This window comes from Phacochoerus africanus, chromosome 5 (genome assembly GCF_016906955.1).
Source record: "Phacochoerus africanus isolate WHEZ1 chromosome 5, ROS_Pafr_v1, whole genome shotgun sequence".
Lineage (NCBI taxonomy): Eukaryota > Metazoa > Chordata > Mammalia > Artiodactyla > Suidae > Phacochoerus > Phacochoerus africanus.
Window position 1 is genome coordinate 74032902 of NC_062548.1, and position 25567 is coordinate 74058468.

At 49.9% G+C, this 25567-nt stretch overlaps 1 protein-coding gene across 4 annotated transcripts in view; it reads left to right on the plus strand.

Moving 5' to 3' along the window:
• The first annotated feature begins 1346 nt into the window (after positions 1-1346).
• Positions 1347-25567, plus strand: part of RAB11FIP5 (RAB11 family interacting protein 5) — a 42315-nt gene continuing 18094 nt past the window's right edge. Inside the window, exon 1 of one of the 4 annotated variants that reach the window (XM_047781781.1) lies at positions 1347-2014. In XM_047781781.1, the coding sequence (XP_047637737.1) occupies positions 1584-2014 (431 nt within the window). In that variant the 5' untranslated portion in view covers positions 1347-1583. Of the gene's footprint in view, positions 2015-24905; positions 25041-25567 lie in introns of those variants that run through there. The other 3 variants (XM_047781778.1, XM_047781779.1, XM_047781780.1) reach the window with 3 other exon arrangements.

Consider the following 25567-nt stretch of genomic DNA (forward strand, 5'->3'; position numbering starts at 1 on the left):
ACTACACAAGATTGAGGGAGGGAAGTGGGTGTGAGCTAAATCATTATCCATCATAGCAGGAAGACAATAGATAAAGTCCCGATAAAGCAAGACAGCTATGTAAGCATTTTATGTAGACATATGGAGGCAACCACCAGGCCTTAAATACAAATGGCTGTAAGTGGTTATCCCTGGAGTGAGGGGTAGAGAGGGAGTTTTTTGCTTTTCATCATAAGCCTTTCTGTCCTGATTTTTAAAAAAATCTGTATGTTATATGTTATTTTAAAAACATTACTTTTAATATAGGCACTGAAAGTTAAAAAAAAAAAAAAAGCACAAATTTTCCCACCTCTGGCAGCTACGGATCTTGAGCAGGTTACTTTCTCTAAGCTGCAACTTTATCTTCTCGAAAATATGGATAAAATCCATACTCACCCCCAGAGTTGCTTTGGGTGTAAAATGAGGTACAGCATATAAAGCACACGAACCAGCACTGGCTGAAATTCAGGATCTGTGATTATTAACCATCGTTATCATTCTTACCAATAAACCAAGCGCAAGCAACACCCGCGGCTTTGCACATAGTAGGCACTTAATAGATGTAAGTGCCTACTTACACCCCCACCAGAGCCTAGAATTTCTGCCAACTCGTGACGCACGAGCCCCAGCGCTCCGGGTGAAAGCTTAAATATTGATGTGGTTAGTCATTTATTCATCACTCTGCTCTGCGCCGCAGTGTCCGCCGAGGGCGAGCCCAGCTTCGTGGACTCCCGCGCCGGGTTCTGGCCGCCTTTGGCGCGGGGAGGTGGGAGACAGCGGCAGCTCACCCGCTTTAAGTTTTCTGACGCGGGGCCATCATGTGGCGTAGCGGAAACCGCTTCTGGTTCCACCGGGCATCTTTCCCCGAAAGGGCAGGCTGGAAGAGGGAGAGAGCCACTCGAGTTGCGAGGGGCAGCCCGGGTCCGCAACACGCCCACTAGCCAGCGTCAAGGGGATGACCATCCCGGGAGGGGCGGGGCAGTTTGAGGGCGAGGGCTTTCCGGAGCTTGGACGTCTTGAAGGAAGAGTGGGGATTGGCCAGGAGACGCGGAGCGGGCATTTCGTACCCCGCTGAGGGTGCAGTGGAGCCCCCAGGCGAGGCAGGGTTTCCCTGGCGCCCCCAGTAGGGGGCGGGACCAACGCCGGAGCTCCGCCCCCCTCTCTGCGGAGGCCGCGCGCCCCGCCCCCGGTTCGCAAAGCGCCCCGCGGCCCTCCAGCTCCTGGAGGGTCTGCGGCTGCGGGGCGAGGGCGTGGTGGTCCGTGTCCCCCAGCTCTGCCGCACCACCGCGCGGGTCCCGGTCCGAGTCGCGAGTCGCGGGTCACCGGCCGCTGGGCGGGGCGGGAGGCGGGGCGCTGACGTCGCGGCGCGGCCGGCTGCCAGGGAGGCGGGGAGGCGGCGGCCGGCTCGGCCCAGCCTAGCCCGCAGCTGCGGCGGCGGCCGGGTGTGAGGGCGGCAGCGGCGCTTGGACCCGGCTCCTCACTGCCCTCTGCCGCTGCCCAGTTTCTCATTTTGTCCGGGTGTCTACGCCGGGTTCGGCCAGCCCTCGCTCGCCGCTTCCCCCGCCATGGCCCTGGTGCGGGGCGCCGAGCCGGCGGCGGGGCCCTCCCGCTGGCTACCCACGCACGTCCAGGTGACGGTGCTGCGGGCCCGCGGGCTGCGGGGCAAGAGCTCGGGCGCGGGCAGCACCAGCGACGCGTACACGGTGATCCAGGTGGGCCGCGAGAAGTACAGTACGTCGGTGGTGGAGAAGACGCCGGGCTGCCCCGAGTGGCGCGAGGAATGCTCCTTCGAGCTGCCGCCCGGCGCCCTGGACGGCCTCCTGCGGGCGCAGGAGGCGGACGCGGGCCCAGCGCCCTGGGCCACGGGCTCTGCAGCCGCCTGCCAGCTGGTACTCACCACCATGCACCGCTCGCTCATCGGCGTCGACAAGTTCCTAGGCCAGGCCACGGTGGCGCTGGACGAGGTCTTCGGCGCAGGCCGCGCCCAGCACACTCAGTGAGTGAGGGGCGCGGGGACGCGGAAACGGTTAAAGGCCTCGCCGGGCGGGGCTGGAGGACGCAGGACCCCGAATCTCTGCCCGGGCGGTGCGCCCTTCTGCCTCGCGCTCAAGGGCGTGAACGGACAAGTTGATTCTTCGCATATCCGGGTCCCCTTGAGATCGCCAAATTTGCGCTGGTCAGTGCTTGGCCCCTGGTGGGTCCTTGAGAGGCCTGGGGTAGGTGAGAATGGTGGTCTACTGTTAGGGGTAGATTGCCAAGTAAAGTTAGGAGAGGAATCCAGAGATGCGTGGACTGCGGGAACCTCAAGGAGGATCTTGGGGCCATTCCTAGGGCCTATGGGCTTGTCTCACTTTCCTGGAAGGAGAGGCGAATTGCCTGTTCTAAGCCAGGCCCGCAGGGGAGCGGAGAGGCACTGCCTCGCCCTGTTGGGGAAGGAAGGTGCTGGGTTGTCCTGGAGGGCAAGATTGAACGGAAGCGCCCCACCAGATCTAGAGACTGCAGAGGGCATCTGCTTCTTGCCTGGTACTTGGATGCCCTCTGCTGCTTAGAGACGCCCTCTTGTCTGGCCCTCTGTGTCCCCGTCTGAGAGCAGGAGAACCTCTAAGGAAAGGGAGGAAACCCTTTAGTCGGTTTCAAGCCTCCTGTTGGGGGTGGAGCAGCCTGTGGTTCATGCACAGCAGGAGGTCATCGCCCAGTCACGTTTACCTAGAAGGGCCAGTGGGTTTACCAGTAGGTTTTTAAAAAAATCATTTATTTTGGCAGCGTTTAACTTTCCCTGTGTTAAGATCAAGGCTTCAGACTTGGAGCCTCATTTCCTGTTTTGGGCTTGGGCAGGTTCTGGAAGCCAGTCCCCAGGGCTGACAACCTGCTGTGGATCACTCAAGTGGTTAACTGAGGTGATGCCACCCCTAGACCCTGTGGGGCCCTCAATAGGGAGGGTAAGGGGTTGGAAGCAGGAGTGTACCCAGTGTGTGTAGTGGTGCTGGAAAGATTTGCCCAAGGCATTCAGCTGAGTAAATCTAGGAAGCTTTGCTGGAGAAGGACGAGCCTGCTACAGACCCAAATGAAAGCAGGATTGGGATAGAAAAGGATCTGTCTGACCTTGAACATTTAAAAAATGTGGGTAGAGAGGGCCTTCATGGCCCTTTGGGGCTGGGGTGGGAAGCAGATTAGCACAGGGCAGGTCCCAGCAGGGCTGTGACCTAGCTCCCTCTCCCCCTCCCCTGGCTTTCTCTCCTTCCCTCATGACTTGCTATTTGGTTGCTGGGTGTGGGATCCTGTGGTGTAGTTTGGCCCTTGTTTTGTTTTTTCCTCTTCTTTTCTGTCCTTTCCCTCCTGCCTGGCTCAGGGAGCCCAAGGAGGTTGCGGGTGGGCAGAAGGCTCTCCTCTGGCTCTCTTAGCCCTTTTTCCAAAGAGCCTCCTGTTCCCAATTTCATTCCTCCCCTGTCTTTCCCAGTTCTTGAATCTCCATCTCTCAGCTACTCTGAGCAGGCTGGCAAATAACACATCTGGGGCAGGGAGCAGGGGGAGGGGGAGACTAGAGGGGAGGCAAGAGGGAGACTGGGGGGCAAACAAAAGTCTTTAGACTTGTGGGGAAGGGCTTCTGTGAGGTCATTGATTTGCAGGATTGGGGGGAGGGTGTGGATTTTTTTCAGTTCCTGCTCTTGCTTTCCTCTGGGCTCTGGATCTTCCTTAACTGAGCCGTCTGCCTGAAGGCCCACGTGCGCCTGTTTTCAGCCAAGGACAGTCCCTCTTGGAGAATTTGACTTAGCACCCCTTGATCTGAATGGGAGCCTTAATTTACTTTATAGAAGTCATGTTTTCCACCAGGATCTTTCCACACCCACCTAGCTGCCTTTCCTCTGATGCACTGACCTGGGTTATTTATAGAAACTGGAGGGGGCAGGAGGAGGGGGACTTGTGGTGGGCAGCAGAAAAATCTATGAAATCAGCCTGATCCTTTAGTTTACTGGACATGGCCACTGATAGAGGGTGAGGGCTGCTGCCCTGCTCTGGTCTACACCTTCCGCCTCTGGCTCTAATGGCCACTCTTGGTGGCCTTTCCTGGAGCACCTTGGCCTGAGCTGCTCAGACAGTGAGTCTGCACATTTTCCAGTGGGGAGAGGACTGGGGTGTGCCCTCCTCAGCTTTGGATAGTGGTGGCAAAGAACAGTACCCACTCTTTAACTCCAGGAACCAGCTGTCGTGGTCTCAGGGAGAGCAGATGACAGCAGTGAGTTGCCAAGACTGAACTGGGGAAAGGCAGTCTCCTGGTTAAGAAGAGGGGCCTGGTGGAGTTGAAGGTTCCCTTCCCACACCTGCCGCCTTGTGGCCAGTCATGTAATCCCTTTGTTCCTCAGTTTCCTCATCTGTAAAATGGGGCTAATTTATACCTTCACAAGGATGATGTAAGGGATGAAATGAGTATGCAGTTAAAGCACCTAGTGTGGTTCCTGGGCATGGTTGATGGTCAGCGAACAGCAGATGGAGGGAGGTTTTGGTGGCTGGTCGCTATGGCTGGGAGATGTCCCTTGTTCTAGAGGAGCCTATCTCATGTGATGGGAGCCTGAGAAAGCCCCAGGTCTGTGGGTGGCCCAGGTACTCAAAGAAGTATGAGAGTTCCTGATGAAGTGAGCTGGCTCTTCACAGCCATCCACCATTCTCTTTGCTGCTGGAGGTTGGAGAATGGAGGCTGTCTTGGGAGACCTCTGTAGTTCTGAAGCCAGGCTCGGGTCAGCTTGCAGCTCTGCAGCTCCCTCTGGGGCAGGGCAGCATAGTGTTAAAGAACATGGAGACGGAGGTTTCATTCTCAGCTCGATCATTCACTAGCAGCCAAGTTACTTAACCTGTCTCCTTGTTTTTAAGAAGGCCAGGCATGATAACAACCATAGCGTTGTACAAATGAAATAAGACAGCATCTGTAAAAGCTTTAGTATCATTCCAGACACACGGCAAGCTTTTCCAAGTGTTGAGTTACTCTCAGAGTCCTCCGCATGTGATGATGGGGGCTGGGGTGCTAGGTGCCTCAACAGCCCCTGAAGCTCCTTTGTCAGTAGGGTGCTCTTTGAGGTGTGGGATTTCCGGAGGCTTCCAACTGATTGAAGAGAAAATTGTCAAAGCAGAATTTACTATAACATACAAAGAAACTGATTATAACCCTTTCTCCTCAGTAAAACCATACATATGGATCATTATGGGTCTAAAAGTCCCAAGAGATGCTTCTTTAGCTTCTGAGATGTGTCCTTTCTGGTTTTTACCCCAGCACCATCCCTAGTACTCCCCAGTGGGTGCTCTGTATGGAGTAAAACAGTCTCTTCTGTAAAGAGACCCCCATCCTGGGCCTGTTGGATAGATGGTTAGAGTCTGGCCCCTGGGTAAGGCTAAGTCTTGGGTTAAAAAAAAAAAAGATCTATGGACAGGCTGCAACTGTAGCTCCTTGGGAGGATCTTTCAGCCCTGTTCAGACCTGTGCCATTGATTTTATGGGGGCCTCTGGGCGGCCTGTGGCCCAGGAGGACTTAGGTTAGAGACCAGAGCCTTCTGCCTGGCTGGCCACAGTCACCCGAGACCTCTACGAAGAAGGTGGGTTTGGGGCATGGTCTCTGAAGGCCTCCATGTGGCCTGTGTGTTAGTGTTGTAGGTAGCCTCTCTGCTGGTTTCCAGCTGTGACTGCTCCTCAGGAAGCAGCTGAGGCCACGAGGGTCCTCGGCTCTGGCTCCTGCTGCAACCCCAGGCCTGGGGTGGAAGCCTGCGGGGCTGCTGGGGACATCTGCTCTGGCTGCCAGGAAGGGTGTGGCTGTACTTAAAAGCCCATAAGGACGCAGGAGGCTCCATCTCCCTGAGTTATGGGGCGGTTTTTATTTGGGGTTGCTGGGGTGGCAGCGTCTGGGGGAGTGGGGAAGGCTAGGAAGTCAGCCTGGGCGGCTCCTCCTGGCCAGCATGGCAGCTTCCCCTTCCTTCCGCATCTGGCCCCGTTCTCCCCTCCCTGCAGGCAGCCAGGGATGGGCGGCGACCTTGAGGGCTGCCCCTTTCTTTTCTTGGGGGCTGCCTGCCCTCTTGTTCTTGCTGCCACCCTAGTATTGTGATGCTAAATGGCTGGTCTGGCCTCGGCCAGATGTTTCCCTTGCCTTCCCACCCTGGGCAGGGACAGATAATCAACACAATGATGGGAGCTCTCTGTGCTCTCTGGGAATCAGTACCCTTTTTTTTTTTTTTTCCTGTGCAGGGCCAGTCCTCCGCAAAATGGTGTGGTCATCAAGAGGCCCTGCCCTTCCCCACAGCCAAGTAATAAACAGAAGTCCCCAGTGTGGGTCTGTCATGCACCTGGCAGTCCTGTCAAGGAAGAGTCTGAGGGTTTCGCTCGTACTGAGCTGGCCGAGGCTCCTTTAGGTTCTTTCCTTCCTCGGGAACTGGGCTCGCAGGTCTTGCCGAGGCCCGTGGTTGTGGGGTGGGCTCAGGTCTCTCCTCAGGAAGCATAATAAGCAAACTCGGCTCCCAGGAGGCAGCGCTGCAGAGCTGCTGGGAGGGCTTTTATCACTTTAACCTTCAGCAGACCCCGGGAGAGGGAGGGGAAGCACAACCCTTAATCACGGAATTCTAAGGTCAGAGCCCTGAGGAGTGCTTAGAAGTGCGGAAATTGAGGCTGGGGAGGGACTGTGACAGGCTCTCCGCCACTCAGCAATTAGGGAGGTGGGGCTCCCTGTGGTTCCTCTTAGGCCCTGGCAGCCTGAAGAGCTGTAGAATGAAGAAGAGATGGCATTTGGGGCCCTGAGTGTACATCACAAGGTTTCTGTTGAAAGTGCCTGGGGAGCTTTTAGGGAGAGAGGGACTTTTCAGCTGGGCTGGGAGAGGAGGCCCTGGGGCTTATCTGAGACCTGCAGAAACAGTCTAATCCACAGGCCTTTCTGCCTGGGCACAGGCCGAGGGCGGCCACAGGTTGGGTGGGGGGCTCAAAGGAGGGGAGGACACGGGCACCCCAGCCTGCATGCCTGGAGGGTGCAGTCTTATTAGGAGGATGGGCCACAGCAGGTGCCATGTTTGGGGGCCTAGCCAGGGAGCTAGGGAGATGTCCAGAGCAGACAGAACTGCTGGGCTCAGCTCCGGTCAGGGAAGGCCTCCTTAGGGAGGGGGATGTACACCAGGCCCATCAGCCTGGCCATCAGAGATCCCGTCTGCCACCCCACTTCTCTGAGTTCCGTACCAATAGCGTGTAGCACTGTTTCCAAGCATTGTCATTAGTGTATTGATCTAGCATGCCGTTTATTAAGCCCGAAAGGTGCTGGCACTGTCCTTGGGACTTGACTTACATACACTTATAGCAACCCCTAGATGTAGGTATGTTACCGTGGTTAACAAGTGAGGAAACTGAGGGCAGAGAGGTGAGATGACCTTCCCCTCCCTCCTCCTTCCCTCCTTCTTCCCTCCCTCTCCTTTCCTTCCTCCCTTCCACTCCCTCCTTCCTCCCTTTCTTTCTTTCTTTCTTCCGTTCTTCCGTTCTTTCTTTTTTCTTTTAGGGCCACACATGCAGCATGTGGAATTCCCAGGCTAGGGGTCGAATTGGAGCTGCAGCTGCTGACCTACACCACAGCTCACAGCAATGCCCAATCCTTGCCCCACTCAGCGAGGCCAGGGATGGAACCCGCAACCTCATGGTTCCTAGTTGGGTTCGTGACCGCTGAGCCACAGCAGGAACTCCCATTTTTCTAAAGGCAAGCAGCACATGGCAGTTAGGATTGTACCCAGACAGCCTGGCTCCAGATCCTGGGCTCTTTGCTGCCACGCTGTCCCGCCCACCTGAGTCTTCCCCGTGTCTCCCATGGTTCAGCTTTGCCTGGAACCCGGTGCTTAGCAGCTGGCCCCCTGAGGGTTCCTCCCTCCTCCCCAAAGCCAATCTCTGTGGTTAGCCTTGGGGGCTCGCTCCGTAAGCATAACCGCTTCTCCTGTGTGTGACCTTGGCTGATTGAGGGAAGTGCATTTAGTCATCAGCTCCATGTCTGGTCTTATCTGTCTTAGGGGATGGAGTACTTGCAACATGCTGGGTACTTTGGGAAGGAGGGTATCACTGCCACTAAACTGTCTCTCAGGAGCCGGGGGAGGCTTGGAAATCTCTCCCCTGGTCTCTGGGCACCCTCCCGCCACTCCCGCCCCAGGGAGATTTGCTCCCATTGGCTTGTGCATTGTAGCAGGGCTTGGGAGCCTCAGCAGATACGAGACTCCTGACCTTTCCCAAGAAATCACATGCGTGTTTTACTGCGACAGAACACTGAGCCATCCTACAGTCCCGCAGCGGTGTGCTTTTCTCTCTTTCTTTTGTTCGACATCTAGGGAGCACTTACTTGGCCACCACTGTGCCTAGGTCAGGGCTTTGGAGGAAATAATAGAAAGAAAATAAATAGGTAGCCCTTTCCTTAGAAGGGTGAAAATATGTTTGAGGTAGAATTTAACCCAAGAAGGATGATACGCAAAGTATGAGGAAGGGAAGGAATGGGTCGGAAGAAGGGCCAGGTCACTAGGGTTGGATGATCAGGGTGGGCTTCCTGTAGGAGGCAGGACCTTGAATGCCACGTTGGGGTGCGGTGGGGGCTGAGTGAGTTTATGGGAGGGAGACTGGCCCTGGGGAAGGGAAGGTAAGTGTGGTGGGGCTGGGCCAGGAGAGGGAGTGGAGGGGAGCCAAGCTTAGTTTCCTATGTGCCTCTCTCAGCAAAACAGGCCTGACTTGCTTCACTTGTTTATTTTTGAGTAGTTCACCTGGTTCAAAACTCTAAAGATACAGAGGGTACACAGCGAAGAATCTCCCTTGCCCCAGCCTCGAGTCACCCAGCCGCTCTCTTCAGAGGCAGACAGCATTAGCAGTTCTTACATGCTCTGAAAAGCCAGTGCATTACCGATTGTCTTCTCCCCTCCCTCTTTGTTCGCCTTCTTCACACACACACACACACACACACACACACACACACACACACACACACACACGTCTGTGCCTGCTGTCAGTCTGCCTTCCCCACATAGGATGTTATTGCTTGTTTCCACCTGCTCTGAGCCTGGACCGAGCCCCTGGCCCGAGGACAGCCGCTGCATAGTTTTGTCCTCCGTGACTCAAGACTCCTGTTTGGGGTCAATGTGGGCTTAGGAGCAAACTGGGGAGGGGGCTGTAGATGAAATAGAATTTCTTTTTTTTTTTTTTAGAATTTCTTCCTTATCCCCCCATCTGCCAAAGACTCCCTGGAAGAGGTCCACCTGCTGGTTTTCTTTTTCCTCCTGAGCAAGGTCATCGCTCTTTGCTCCTGGGTCGCCTCACTCCCGCGGGGCAGATGACAGCTCATAAAAGGCCCCGACAGACAGTAAACCCAAATCTTGCCATGTGGGTTGGCCTACTTTTCCCAGCGTCACCTCATTTCATTTTTCCCTGAGGGCAGGCAGAGTGACCCCCATTTTTACTGATGCGGAGACTGGGGTCTCAGGCGTGGAATGACCTTTCCAAGGTCAAGCGACTTGCTAGTGGCAGCCAGATTTCTGACCTCCAAGGCCAGTGCTTTTCCCCTACATCGTGCTTTCAGCTGTGCGTACTTCCTACTGCTGTGTGGTTAGACTTGTCCCCGAGCAGGCATGGGTCCCCGGCCTCTGAGGCAGGCTGACAGGAACAGACCTTGGAGCCTCCAGCATGAGGAGGAATGAAGTATTTGTGTCCAGGAGAGTGGGAGCCTGGGCCTGGTCGGGATCTGAGGTGAGCTGAGCAAGCCATGTCCACAGAGGCAAGGTAACTAATGAAAGGACATTTCTGGGTTCCGAGGAGGACTATTGGTGGCAGCCAGGAGCCAGAGTAAGTGATAAGAATCATCTGGCCTGATAAGAAGCACTGTCTCTCCTGCACTTGAGTCTGGCTTGCAGTTCTGCCGGTGATACCAAATCAGAGGCAGGGTTAGCTCCTGAGTGTTGGGAGCCTAAGGGATTGGCCTGTGGCCCACACACCTCCTGTGATGGAGTGTGGGGAGGACGGCCGAGGAGGGGCTTTGGCTTTGGAGAGGAGGGTGAGCCTCTGGGGACAAGGCTTTTCCAGCTCTTCAAACTCTGAGTAAGAACAGTTTTAGTTGGCATCTTTCTCTGTACCTAACTGGCTTATTTTATCACCCCCTCCTCTTTAATGGAGGTGAAATGACTGGTTGCAAGCCTCTCTGTAAGTCAGATCTAGGACTAGAACCTGGGTCTCTTGTCTTCCAACCTATTGGGGTTTTTCTATTATTCCCTTAAAATCATTTTTTTTTCAACTTATTTTGGGACTGAAGCTAAGCCCTGCCGGTGCCATCACGTTTATCCAGCAGATTGGAAGGTGTTCCATGTATTAGGCCCTGTCCCCAGGTTGTGGGGGATAAAAGGTGAGGAACATTCATGCCATCAGTAAGCATCGAGAGCACAGGCAGAGTGGCTCTGCCTGAGTGCCACTGCAGGGGACAAAGAGGAGGACTTGGAGGAGGGTGCTCCTAGCCCCTCGTACCTTCCCCATTGCTCCTGTCTTAGTTTAGGCCTCTCCTCTGGCCTGTTAGCATAGCTGCTACAGGTTTTTTAAAAGCCGCAATGCCAAGGATGAGAAAGACCTGCTAAGGCACAAGGAGTCGCCTGGGTTGGCTGGCTTGGTGTCAGGCTCTGCCGCCTCACCTGTCTCCCTGCTGTCCTGTGTTCTTCCTGCAGCCCAGCAGCCAAGGGTCTTCTCCTTGTGCGCAACACTGTAGTGCTCTTTCGGGCCCAGAGTGAAGTTGCAGCTCTTGAGCGTGACATCTGGGGCATCCTCCTATCTGCTCCGCAGCACCTTTCTGCCTGTCTTCAACCATCCAGCCCTGGGCATCTGTGTATTCTCTTCTCCCACCTGGATGGTCTCTCTGCCCGCCTCCTAGCCTCCTTCCTGCCCGACATTCAAGGCCCTGTATACATGTTATCACCCTCCCCCCCCCAATCACCTTCCCTTTAACTTCTCTGTGCATTTCATTTGTGTGTGTTTGTGGTGTTGATCGCCATCCCCCTCTGTTTCTGTGGCTATTTCATTTCCCCAAGATGTAAGCTTGGACACCTGGACACTCCCTTTCTTATTCTGACAGACAGTTGGGAAGTGTTTTGAGCCTGACCGAGGCCTCCTCTGGTTGGATGGGGTTTCCCCCGCCAGTTCCCTGTGCCTCTGAGACATTGTGAATGTCGGGATGGGCTGTCAGGATCTCACGTGCCAGGCCTTGTGCTGAAGCTACGATCTGCACAAGGCTCAGGGATGAGACCAGGAGTAGGGCTCAGTTGGAGGCCAAGGAGAAAAAGCCTGTGTCCTGGCCCAAGGCCTCCCCCTGGCCTCCACAGGAAGTTAAGAGAAAGGCACTGTTAGTCTCAAGTGGGATCAGAAGGAGAGTATAGATGAGTCACTGCTCCCTAAATGCTTCAGTACTGTTCCCAACCATCTCTAACAGATGTGGGTGCTTTTTAAAAAACGTGACCATGAGCCTGTGCCACTCAGACAGAATCAGCAGTTCCTTAATAATCATCCAGTCCGTATCCAGTCCATTGTCGACCTCCCCCCAATCGCTGAACTCTCTTTTCATAGGTGGCTGATGAGTCCGGACCAAACAGGGCCCCCTCCCATACTGCGCCCGGCTGTTAGGTCTCCCATGGTGACAGTTCCCTCTTCCTTTGTTTCATACCCTTACCTGATGGAGGAGCTGAGTCATTTGTCCTTGGGAACCTCCTGCATTGTGGCTGTTGGGTTCCTCAGGGTGCCCTTCACCCTAATTCTGCAGCCCCTGGGCACTAGTTGCTGGGTCTGGAAGGCCTGCTCCCCAGGCCCTGCCTCCTGCAGAAGTTCTTCTGCCTGAGGAGGCTGGCTCCACTCTTGGCCTCAGGAGGCGCACTTGCTGAGATTACGTGGTGGGTTCTGGACCATTAGTCCGACCTAGCCATTGTGATGTTCTCCAGTCAGCCTTTGTCCTGGTGGTTTTGAGTATCCATTGATGATTGCTGCCTGGGTCTCCAGGTCTGTCCTCTTTACCAGCAAGACTGGCATCAGGAAGAGTTTTAGTTAGTTTTCCCTCTCAACTATTTGGTCCTTCTGCCTAGGAAGGGCACGATGGCACAATTTACCCAGGAACAGAAGGAAGGGCAATTCTTTGCCATCATTTTTCAATTTGTGGTGACTTTCAAATTCAAAATCCATGATAGTGTGCATGACACCAGTCCTTTACATGGCAGGAGCTTCTTACCAAAGCAGAAATTGCAGGACCTTGTGAACCTGGGGAAAGGGGAACAGGTGAAGGAAGCTTAAGGCCTTTGGGGGGGCAGGTGATTTCATCAGTACAACCTTCCTCGAAGTGGCTGATGACTGGGCTGGAGCAGGAAGGTCGGACAGGAGGTTATGTCCATCAGAATGTTATGGACATATAGCTTGGTCTTTTCTCCTAGAGTTTTCCCCAATAGCTACTCTCCCCCCCCCCCTTTTTTTGGCCACACCTGTGGCATATAAAAATTCTTGGGCCGGGGATTGAATCCACGCCACCTCAGAGACAATGCAAGATCCTTAACCCACTGCTCCTCAGTGGGAACTCCGCCAGCATCTACTTTTTGAGTTGCAGGTCTTCTCCCCTCTGGAACCCTATAGCCCCTCTATTTGTGCTGACTCCCTAGTGGAGCTAGATATGGACAGAGTGGGGCTAGCAAAGGAGAAGTGGATCAGTATGTTTTTCCTTCACATTGGTTCTTCACTTTTCCTTCTAGAAGATTCTGCATCCAGTACATTGGTCAGTACAGTTGTCTTCTTAGGGCCTCTCGTCTTCATTTGTCTTAGAGTCAGCTTCGATTCCTACAGCTGTCAACTTTGCAGGTCCCTCATCCCTAGCCCGGTGGTAGCTGTTCCCTAGCCTGAGATAAGGCCTTTCTCTGAAGAGGCCAGGGTGGTGGCCATGCCAGAAAAGAGAAGCTGCAGACCTGGTGGGCCGTAGCCATAGCAGGTAAGGCTCAGGCGAGGACCAGCCTGGGAAAGTTAGACATTGCAGTAATGGGGACATGAGCCAGACAAGCTCCAGGAGCACCTGACTGTTTTTGTTTCTCTGGAGTCACCTTCATTGGCATGCAGGTATTTGAGGGTCAGGCTGAGCACTGTGGCGTGACACTCTGGAGCTAGTTCCCTGCCGCTCTCCAGGCTCTTGCAAGGCCCTCTGGTACCCTAGTGGGACGTGAGGTGCAGTGCTTATTCTCTGCTTTGAGATTTCTGCCCCAGTGCCATGCGTTGGGGCAGGAAGGGGATGAGCCGCCCGTCTGCCGCCTTGCATCCGCCCTCCTCTAAAGCAGGTGCCTTCACCCTTTTCTTGCCGTGGACCCTTTAGCATCTAGTGAAGCCTGTGGACCCCTTCTCAGAACAAGATCTTTAAATACAAAGAATTACAAAGTCCATCAGTGATCATTGAAGTACATTTATCAATATAGTAAATCAATATAGTAAAACATTTGCTGAAGGAACATGTACCTTATTACTGTATTAAATAAAGCCACCCAGTTGTGGTCCAATACAGATATATCCCTGCTTTTTAAAAGTTTGCTTTATGCCACCCCATTTTTACACTACATTTGTACCTGTATTCACTATCCAGAAGGAATCTGAAGAAGAATTTTCCTTTTACAAAAAAAGGCAGAAAATGCAAATAGCACTTAGCGTGTTTTTCAGCAAGCCTTACAGAGGCCGTGCATCCGAGCAGTGAGAGTGGCACCGCTCAGCATCTTTTCCCTGAACTACACTTGGCATTTCATATTAGGTCCCGGCCTTAGCTTTGAACCGTGTCTGTAAACACTGGTGCTTTATCTCAATTTATTTTGAGCATCCATTAGCAAGATGCATCCTAAGGTAATTGCTTCTTCACTTTATGCCATTTCAGTTTAGGAAAGAGTCTATAGGAATGCTGTGCTTTTAGATAGTGGGGGAAGCCTAGAACTTTAAAGTTCAAAGTCGTGATGAATGTAAACACTATTTTGTGACACTTGCCACAACTGTGATGTGATACGAAAATATCTGGTTTCTCTTGGTGAACATTCATCTTGCCGCTCTACTACTGCTGTTGCAAAAATTCATAATCGGAAGAAATGTTAAAAATTAGGGGAAATAAAGATGTAATTTTTCTACTGTTTAACACATTCCCTGCTTTAGAGAAATTCCTTGGGTGGGGATGGACATGAGGGTTTCTGAGCCTGGATGTATGTGTGTGCACTTGCAGAGGGAGGCAGTCTAGTGCAGTGATCGAAGTTGGGGGCTCTAAAGCCTGAGTTCAAATCCTGGTTCCCCGATATACTAAAAAAAAAAGCATGTGACTTAACCCAGTAGATTTTTCTGTGCCCTAGCGCTTGCATCTGCAAAAATTTATAAGAGCCGACACCTGTGTGGCACTTCCTGTGTGCCAGGCCTTGTTCTGAGTTCTCTGCACATAATCCAGTTAATCATCAGAGTGATCTTGTGAGGGGAGCTGACATTCATTACCCCCATCTTATAAATAGGTGCAGAAATGTGCAGAGAGATTGTGTGATCTGCCCAAGGTCATGCAGCTGGTATGTGGTGGGCTGGGACTTATACCAGGGAGCCTGGCTCCAGAGTCTATGCTGGTAGCCACACTTAGGTCCTCCTCCACTTGCCCCACTGGGCTGTTACGAGGAGTATTAGGATCAGACTTGGTCTGCTGAGTGCTTCGGATAGTGCTCATACGCAGTGAATGCTAGTTATTAATGGTGATAAGATTTATGGCCTAGTGATGAGCTACAGTGAGATCAACACCCAACCTCCATTCAGGAAGTGGGAACTTCCCAGACTGGTTGGTATGTTCTCTCAGGGAAGTTAAAGAGATTCTTAGCTCAGAGATAGGAGATGAAGGCTTCAGGGTTAAGGAAGGTCCCCTGTTGAAACTGCCCGTCTGCATCAACCCTGGCACATGGCTCCTCCCTCAGGGGACTCTTGTTGGGGACAGGAGTGCAGGGGACAGTCTCTTTGCTCTGGGAGCTTCTGGTCTCATGGCTAATACCTGTGGGTTTGTGATGATAGAAACATTACACAGTTGTTCAGTTGTGAACCAAGACAAACAAGTTCCTAAGTTAATTCATGGATTAATTTGTTAGTTCATTGAAAAAATATTTGTGTCCAGTATTTATTTAAAGTCTGGTGACGTAGAGATGAGCTGAATAAAGTTGCTTCCTATAGACCAGGGGAAGACACACATTAAACAGGCATGTGTACATATATTATTTACTATGTGGATACAAGTGTGTACACACACACACACCCCCATGTCAAGTAGTGTTACGTATGCTAAAGAAATAACATGGAGTAAGGGCAGTTGTAGTTGGGGTACTCAGGGAAGAATGAGGGGGTTTAGATGAACTGAGACCTAATGAGAGTGAATGAACTGCGGTCTGAAAATCTGGGCCTGTGCCCTGGGCAGAGGGAAAAGCAAGAGTGGTGGCCTGAGGTGGGGACACACTGAGGGCTAGTGTGGGATGAGAGATGCAGAGACTCAGAAGACCCAAAAGATGAGTCCTTTCTGCCATGCTGAGGAGTGGGGTGTGCTGCGCTTCAGTCTCACCTACCTGCTGGGTGCAGCATGGATGGCAGGAGGCAGGGAGGCAGGAAATTGTAACTTTTGGCTTGAGGTAGTGGTGGAGTATACCATAGGATGACAGTATTGAGAGGGGTTGAATTCTGGTGTAGGTAGAACCAACTGAATTCAAAGTTTAGATGTGCGCTGTGAGGGGGAAAGAGAGACAGGGATAGTTTCCGGGTTTGGAGGTTCAGGAAGGCACCATTATTTGGGTCATAAGCTGAGCTTTGGACAAATAATTTTGCTGAACCAAACTTGAGTTGGCTTGTCTGATGTGCAGCAAAGCCAATCTACTGACATTGGGTTGTGGTGAAGGAAAGTACAGTGTTTCTTTTTTTTTTTTTTGTCTTTTTGCCATTTCTTGGGCCGCTCCTGCGGCATATGGAGGTTCCCAGGCCAAGGGTCAAATTGGAGCCATAGCCACTGGCCTACGCCACAGCCACAGCAACGCGGGATCCAAGCCGCATCTGCAACCTACACCACAACTCATGCAACGCCAGATCCTTAACCCACTGAGCAAGGTCAGTGACCGAACCCGCAACCTCATGGTTCCTAGTCAGATGTGTTAACCACTGCGCCACGATGGGAACTCCGAAGGAAAGTACAGTGTTTCTTTGCAGGGTGCCAAGCAAAGAGAACAGGCAGTTCATGCTCAAAAGACCTGAACTCCCTGATGGCTTTCAGGCAAGGGTTTTTGTTTTTGTTTTTGTTTTGTTTTTTGTATTTTTAGGGCTGCATTCATGGCATATGGAGGTTCCCAGGCCAGGTAGGCCTCCAGCCTATACCACAGCCACAGCAACACCAGATCCAAGCCACGTCTTTGACCTACACCACAGTTGATGGTAATGCCAGATCCTTAACCCACTGAGCGAGTGCAGGGATTGAACTTGTGTCCTCATGGATACCAGTCAGATTCACTTCCACTGAGCCATGACGAGAACTCCCAAGCAAAGGTTTTTAAAGACAGTCTTAGGGGAGAGGGACATAGGATGCCTGATCAGCTCATGGACCTTCTTCTGGTTGGTTGGCGGTGAGCTAACAGGGTGAGGTTTTGGGAATTTCAATCACCAACCTTCTGGTTCCAACCAGTCTGGGGTCTGCATGCTGTGGTCATTGTGTAGTCACCATCCTACACCAGGTGGCAATGGTCCTTAGTTTCTGCAGAGTGACTTGAAGATAGGTATCAGACTGTTAATCTACATCCCTTCAGGAAGAACTCCTGAAGTCCTGTGGTTCTGCTGTTCTAATGATTAACTGCTTGAGTCTGCTCTTTGGAACTCAGGGAAGGTCTAGGAGACTAAAGCCTTTTTTTTTTTTTTTTTTTTTTCCGTACAAATAAGAAGCAGGGGACATGGAGGGGCTTTTGTGCCTGGGAAGTCCCTGCAGGATCCTCCTTGGTTTAGTTTCCTCTTTTCTGTGATACTTTTCAATCCTGGGGGGAATAGGGTGGGACAAGGAAGGGAATAAAGTTTTGGAGAGAGAGAGATTAATTATAAACTTGGCAGGGGAACTCAGTTTTAAGGGGACTTTGTTTCAGTCCCCACTCATGTTTTAGCTTTATCCAAACCTTCGAGGGAATGGGGAGATGACTTCTTTGGCTACTTCCTGCTAAGAAGGGGTGTAGTCCTGCCTTGGTCTGGGGAATGGATACTTGAGTTGGAAATATTCCTGAGCTTCAGGTCTTGGATCTGGGTCTTGTATGATTAAGATCTTAGTCTCCTGGTCCACTATTTTGGTGCAACAGACCCAGTTACAAATAGGAAGAAGAATGACGACCCAAACTTTAATAATAAACATTGGAAAACAGAGTTCATTCCTTGAGGAATTCAGGAGAATAATTCTGAAAACCTGTCTGGATTTGGTACTTCTGTTGAGACTTGTCATAGCCAGGTAGCCTAGCCACTTGCCTAATTTTATCAAAGTAGGTTTCAACTTCAGATGTGGTATTAATATATACATAACAGGAGCTATTGGCCACTACACATGTCTCCTTTTTCTGCTAACATCTAATCTAAAATGATTTTTATTGTATAGTACTATTCTGGCCAAAGAATCTAGTGTTTTCTTCTAGGACACTATGACTTGAACTGTCTCATTTGTTTCTGTTCCCAAAGTAAGAAAAAATTTAATAATTACAAGGGAAGACCTTGAGACTGTAAGATTGCATTTGGCAGCTGCTAGCAGATACTGTTTTTGAGAACTGCTAGTGGTGTCCTTGAGTCTGATATAGTTGAGAAAATTCAAGGTCTCTAATGCAAGAATGTGTCTAAAACCAAGTCCAGTGGTCACCCAGCTCTGTTTTGGATGCCTGAACTCTATTTTGATTTTTAAATGAATTCCTTTCTTTAATAGTTAAAACAGGTGTACCATGCACGTTTGATAGGCCACAGGCTGTTTTGGTTAGCACAAAGTTCAAGTTAAATCATGTATTAACCAAAATGACTTGCTCAAACCTCAATACATGAAAATTTCTTCTATCGTTTACTTTTTTTTCTTTTTCTTTTTAAAAAGGGTTGCACCTACAGCATAGGGAAGTTCCCAGGATAGGAGTTGAATTGGAACTACAGTTGCCAGCCTACACCACAGCCCCAGCAACGTGGGATCTGAGCTGCCTCTGCGACCTACACCACAGCTCATGGCAATGCCGGATCCCCGACCCACTGAGCAAGGTCAGGGATTAAACCCGCATCCTCATGAATACTAGTTGGATTCATTTTTGCTGTGCCACAATAGGTACTCCCTATCATTTACCCTTTTGATTGCACATCTCTCAATATTTCAAAATATTTGTCCTTTGATGCCAGAGTGGTTGCTGCCTGCCCTGGGTGCATCATGTCCCTCAGTGCTTGGCCACCTTTTTGTTTATACATATCTGTCTATCCATGTTGGGGAAAATGAATCAGACATAGTGAACAAGCTCAGCGGTATGCTAATGGGGAAACATTTTAGAGGCTATACATTTTATCAGGTATACCAAATTGTCACACAAGCATTGTACATGTGGTTTTAGTAGTAGACTAAAAGCAAGCGGTGATACATGTCACAAGTAGTTATTTTCTATGACAACTTTACGCTAGAGAATTTTCTTTCCATTCTAAACATTGGAGTCAATAGTATGGTTAGATGTAAAACAATAAATTTCAGTGTTGATAATAAGGAAATAAGCATTTGGTAGACAGTTCAATTGAATTAGTAGGTAGGGTCTTAATAGGGCTGGTCGGGATTCTTGGGTCAGCTGTCTACCACAGGGATTGTCATCTTCTCATCTAGATGTTAGCGTCATTTAGGGTCAGCTGTCCTTTTGTTGCCGAAACTTGGCCTCTCTCTACCATTGCCGGATAGAAACGTGGAGACAGAGTTTTGGGTGAAGGAGAAAAAGATAGCTTTATTGCTTTGCCAGGCAAAGGGGGCCACAACAGGCTAATGCCTTAAAGACTGTGCCCCCTTTGGAAGGGAGTAGGTGGCGGTTTTATAGTTTGGGGAGTGGGAAATAAGGCCCCAAATAGGGATGGGGTAGAGGCAAGCTTGTATTGTCTTTCAAAGCTGGTGTTTAGTGGCCCCAGGACTGGTTCTGGGGGTCCCCTTTCTTCCCAGAATGAAGAATGCTTCATCAAATAGTTCTTCCATTTGTTGGGGGTTTCAGATCCACAGAAAGCCTCAAAGATATTGTTGTGTATGTCCTTAAGGGGGAACCAGGACCCTGCCCCAAGGCTGCACTATTGTCTCCTAACTGCTCCTCCCTGGTCTCTGCATCCCCTCCCTTCCCTGATTAGCAGCTGTCCTTTGGAACTCGGGGAAGGTCTTGGAGGCTAAAGCTTATTCCCTAAAAGCAAGAAATGGGGGATACAGAAAGGTTTGTGTGCCCAGGAGCCTCACAGGACACCAGTTCAGTTACACTTTCTTTTGACAAGCCCGGTGCTGGTGGAAAATAGGAATCAAGAGTCAAGTCCCTTTAAGTTTTGCTGCACAAGAGTTAGTTAAGAGTACCTAAAGGTCCTTTTACTTAGGTTGGAGATAATCTTTTAAATGAGGCATTTTCCAGTATGCATAATCCCCTGGTTATATAGGTCGTGGGGCATCTGCTCTTTATCTAAAGACAGATTACCGGGATAAGCTTTAGAAATAAAGTTAGGGTGTTCTTTTAATAGTTAAGGTAATTTTACAATAATATAACAACAAGAAGCTAGCTGGGAAGCGAATGTTAGGCGGTAAATACAGACCCTAATTAACAAAATTTGAATTTAATATCCACTGAAATACAATCTTTTGTCTCTCTAAAGTTATCCTCTTTTCTACCAAATATAGCCAAATAAGACTAGCTTGTTTGCAAAATGTTTAGTTAATTATTACATAGGCTCTTTTTTTTTTTTTTTTTTCATTTTAGGCCCCACCCACACCATATGGAAGTTCCCAGGCTAAGGGTTGAATTAGAGCTATAGCTGCTGGCTGGCGCCACAGCCACAATGACACAGGATCTGAGCCACAGCTTTGACCTATACCACAGCTTACTTTGCTGTATAGTAGAAATTGACAGAACACTGTAAACCAACTATAATGGAAAAAATAAAAAAACATTTAAAAAATTTAAAAGAAAAAGTCTTAAAACACATAGTCAAATAGGAGCATAGGTTACTGTGAAACAATCCTGATTCACTTTAACCAAAGTGACAATAAAAGATTTCAAAGGCACATACAGAAAGTTACAATCAGTTCACTTAAAAGGTGAAGAAACTCACAGCCTGTTATCAAAAGCAGCTCAAGGGAGTTTGCATAGTGGCTCAGAGGAAATGAATCCGATTAGTATCCATGAGGACATGGGTTCAGTCCCTGACCCTGCTCAGTGGGTTAAAGGATCCAGCATTGCTGTGAGCTCTGGTGTAGGCCACAGATGTGGCTTGGATCCTGTGTGGCTGTGGCTGTGATGTAGGCCGGCAGCTGCAGCTCTTAATTCGCCCCCTAGCCTGGAAACTTCCATATGCCATGGGTGCGGCCGTAAAAAGACAAAAAATAAAATAAAGACATCTATATTAATTAAGCTAATAAACTTAAACTAACTTTAATACCAAATATTAATTTTTAAAAATTTTTTGTTTTTTAGGGCCAACCTGTGGCATATGGATGTTGCCAGGCTAGGGGCCGAATCGGAGCTATAGCCACCAACCTTCACCTCAGCTCATGGCAATGCTGGATCCTTTACCCACTGAGCTAGGCCCGGGATTGAACCTGCAACCTCATTGTTCCAGGCAGCTTGTTTCTGCTGCGCCACAATGGAAACTCCCCCAAATGTTAATTTAATACTGCATATTTTCCAGATACGTGAACCTAAAATTCATTTGGGTTAATTTCTTTTTCTGAGAATTATATAAGTGCTTAATTTCCTCCAAGCCAATTAAATAGAGCTCGTTTACAGATTAATTTTGGTAAGATCTTCCAAAGATGAAGACATATTTATAATGAACACATATACATACATCCAGAGATCTCATAGCTTCATTTTATTTTTATCTATCTATTTTTCTTTTTTGGCCTCAGTCTCAGAAATTGGAGAGGGTCTAGATAAGATACAAGTTTCTGAGAGCCCTGGGGGAGCATTTACATCTCAAGGCACAGGGAGAGAAAAGCGAGTTCTCCTAGAAGGACTTGTTCCCTTAGGGTCAGAATTCTGAAAAGGTTATTTATGAGGCTGGCAGAACTAGTTTTATATTGTCAAATGAGCCTCATCTTGGACATTTTTCTCGAGTCTGGCCATGCAAGGTTACCCAAAAAATGTGTCATTTTGGCTTTAGTATGGAACTATAACTAAAAGTGGTCCAGTTTTGTAGGATGCATTCTAAAGGGCTCTTTCTAGGAACCAAACTTTTTTTTTTTTGGTCTTTGTAGGGCTGTACCTGTGGCATACAGAAGTGCCCAGTCTAGGGGTCGAACCTGTCAGCGTACATCACAGCTTACTGCAATGTTGGATCCTTAACCCACTGAGTGAGGCCAGGGATTGAACCTGCATCCTCATGGATCCTAGTCAGGTTTGTTACCACTGAGCCACAGCAGGAATTCCTAGGAGCTGAACTTTTTGTTTCTTATGCATGCTAATTATAATAGTGCATCTCCTTTAACACACACACACACACACATACACACACACACATGATAAAAGCCAAACAAATTTCAAAAGTCAAACCAGTTCCAAAAGCTCACTTTGATACAATAGTATAAAATCCTATTCATAGGAATTTCATCTCATTTTCTTTCCCTTTTACAAAACAGTTTGGTTGGTAGATGGGTAGATGATTCTGGTAGGTAGATAATTTAGAGACCCAGTAGGGGCCATTGTTCTCCAGATTTTAAGAAGTACTGAGGGGAGTTCCTGTTCTGGCACAGTGGGATCAGAACCCGACTCATATCCATGAGGATGCAAGTGCAATACCTGGCCTTGCTCAGCAGGTTAAGAATCTGGTGTTGCTGCAAGCAACTGTGTTACTTACTGTGTTGTTACTGTGGCTGTGGCATAGGCCAGCAGCTGCAGCTCCAATTCCACCCCTAGCCTGGAAACTTCCATATGCTGAAGGTGTGGCCCTAAAAAGGAAAAAAAAAAAAAAAGAAGGAGAAGAAGAAGAAGAAATACTGAGGACAAGCAATGTTACACTAAAAACCATTTTTCCTTTTCAGAGCTGCACGACTATTTTCCCAGTTCTGCAGAATACACTCTAGAGATTTTGGATGGAACAGAGCCCTGATTATCCATTCTAATTATTAATGACTTATGATGTTAAATATCAAGCAAATAGCCAAATCACTGCAATGTCTCTCAGGGTCACAGTTCCCTAATTTAAGGCAGTAAAATTTCCAGTCACCAGTGCAGACAGCGACATATGACTGAACCCTTGTCAAAAAAAGGAGACAAAGCCAAAACAGCTCAAGTCTCAGCCCAAAAGGAAAAGTCTTAACCAATGCAATGCAGTAGGGAAGAATACCCCGGTGTCATTCCATGTGAGCTGTGCCATTTACCAGAGATGTCTCAACCAGCTAAAGCCTCTTTCTTTCATCCCAGAAAGCAAAAGCACTATGGGCTAATGATGCCCAGTTGGTGGCAAGCACTGACCCTGAGACAAAAGTACTCAAGTAGCTGCTGGACTAGATCTCCAGGAGCTGCTATGGGCTGGGGGCCAGTGTGCCATGGGGCAGATGTCCACGGGGATGGTAGACTCTTTGTGGTTACCAAAATTGTTACCAAACCAAACTCAAGTCCCCTTGCTTGATGTGCATCAAAGCTAATATGCTGACACTGCTTGTTATGAAGGAAAGTACAGTGTTTCTTTTTTTTTTTTTGTCTTTTTGCCTTTTCTAGGGCTGCTCCCGTGGCATATGGAGGTTCCCAGGCTAGGGGTTGAATTGGAGCTGTAGCCACCAGCCTACGCCAGAGCCACAGCAATGCAGGATCTGAGCCGCGTCTGCGACCTACACCACAGCTCACGGCAACGCGGGATCCTTAACCAACTGAGCAAGGCCAGGGATGGAACCCACAACCTCCTGGTTCCTAGTCAGATTCATTAACCACTGTACCACCACAGGAACTCCAAAAGTACAGTGTTTCTTTGCAGGGTGCCAAGCAAGGAGAATGGGCAGCTCATGCTCAAAAGACCTGAACTCCCGGATGGCTTTCAGGCAAGGCAGTTTTTTAAGACAGTCTTAGGGGAGAGGGACATAGGATGCCTGATCAGCTCATGGACCTTCTTCTGGTTGGTTGGCGGTGAGCTAACAGGGTGAGGTTTTGGGAATTTCAATCACCAACCTTCTGGTTCCAACCAGTCTGGGGTCTGCATGCTGTGGTCATTGTGTAGTCACCATCCTACACCAGGTGGCAATGGTCCTTAGTTTCTGCAGAGTGACTTGAAGATAGGTATCAGACTGTTAATCTACATCCCTTCAGGAAGAACTCCTGAAGTCCTGTGGTTCTGCTGTTCTAATGATTAACTGCTTGAGTCTGCTCTTTGGAACTCAGGGAAGGTCTAGGAGACTAAAGCCTTTTTTTTTTTCCCCGTACAAACAAGAAGCAGGGGACATGGAGGGGCTTTTGTACCTGGGAAGTCCCTGCAGGATCCTCCTTGGTTTAGTTTCCTCTTTTCTGTGATACTTCTCAATCCTGAGAATGGGTGGGACAAGGAAGGGAATAAAGTTTTGGAGAGAGAGAGAGATTAATTATAAACTTGGCAGGAGAACTCAGTTTTAGGGGGACTCAATTGCAGTAAGAATTGGAGACAAGTCAGGTGCGTGTGAGCCTGTGGCTCTCGCGGCCCCCGGTCTGACAGGAGCCACCCCGACGTGTGTGTGTTTGTGTGCGTGTGTGTGTGTGTTTGTGTACGTGTGTGTGTGTGTGTGTGTGTTTGACAGCTGCCCTAGGACTGCTTTCCCAGAGTGTTGGCTCCTCTGGTTTTGCTGTGTGACAGCTGTTAGCCCAGTTTACTGAGAAATGTGTGGAGAGCTGAGTATATGGTGGGCCTGGGAATAGGACTAACTAGGGTCATAATCTTGGTGACAGGTGAAGCAACTACCCCTTCCCCCCTTATCCTGCCTTTGTCCTCTGCCCCTGCAGAGGGGGAGACTGAGGGCTGAGTCCTAAGTCCACACTGGGCTTGCTAAACTTCGTCAGGTGGCCAGAGCTTGGGGTAAGTATTACAGCTGAGCAAGAGCCCTGTCAGAGCTTTTCCGTGGTTCTATCCTATTCTGTCCCAGGAAGTCTGGATGCTATAGGCTCCTAGGGGAGGCTGGGCTGCTCTCAGACATGGTTTCTGTGGCTGGAGACAGGATGAACCCTAAGGTCCCCTTAGTGACCTTTCAGGGCTCTGTCCTCCTGGGATTGTGCCAAACCTTTGAAGGGGGTCTGGTCTTCATACCCCACCTCCATGTCTCTGTGCTGTACTCCAGACCTTTTCTAACTTCTGTCCTCTCAGGGTGTCTGGAGGCCCAGTGTTTGCATTCAGTTTGATGAGAAATGCTGCCCTTGAAAGTTAAGGACATAGGCTAGGAGTTAGGCACCTTCATGTTCAAGTTCTGAACGTATCAGTTACTAGCTGTGTGACCTTGGGCAAGTCACGAACCTCTGTGACTTACTTTCCTCATCCACAGATTGGGGGTAATGGATCTCGTCTCCTGGACTGTGTAGATAATAAAAGAGCCTGGCACTCAGCGAACACACAGGAAGTCCAGCCCTGCTGATTCTTTAGCCCCAGTCCCGCCACTCAGGTATGGTCCACAGGCCAGCACCCCTGGCATCTCCTGGAAGCTGGGTAGAAATGGAGGCCTCAGGCCCATCTGCACCCGTTGCATGAGACTGCATTTTAACCAGACTCAGCAATCCTTTTGTACTTGGTGCCGACGTGTGTCACTCCGGGAGAGCAGCGGTGCATACCTCTTGGCACGAGGCCATAAGGTCAGTCCTCTCTTAGGTGCAAGGCATTTTCTCTTACTGCTCCTTTCCATATGGTGTCCATGATGGTCTTGGCTACAGTCATACCTGAGACAAGTCCCGGATAATGATCATCCTCGTCAAAACCCTTATTTCTTGAGCACGTGCTGCCTGGGCCTTGGAGAGTTCAGGTTCAGGGGCTCAGACAGTGCAAGAATTGAGGTGGGCGCTGTGCACGTGGAGCAGTTAACAGGCTGCTCTTTCACATGCTGTAGGGGCTGAGGACCCAGGCTTTGCGAACTGGGCGTGTGTCAGGGAAGCGTGTTGGGCCAGAATCTCTGTCCTTCCCCCCTTTCCTGGTGAGAGCCATTTCAGAAGTGGCTTTGCAGGCCAAGGGCCTTGTTCGTTTCAGCACTCTTTACAGAAAGTCCTTAACGATGCCTGCCCCTCCCCCATGGATGTGTTCCTCTGGTAAATAGTCCCTCCTAGGGGCGGGATGAGCATGTCTAGGGTCAGTCCTCTCAGAAGAAACTAGTTCTGTGGCCTTTGGA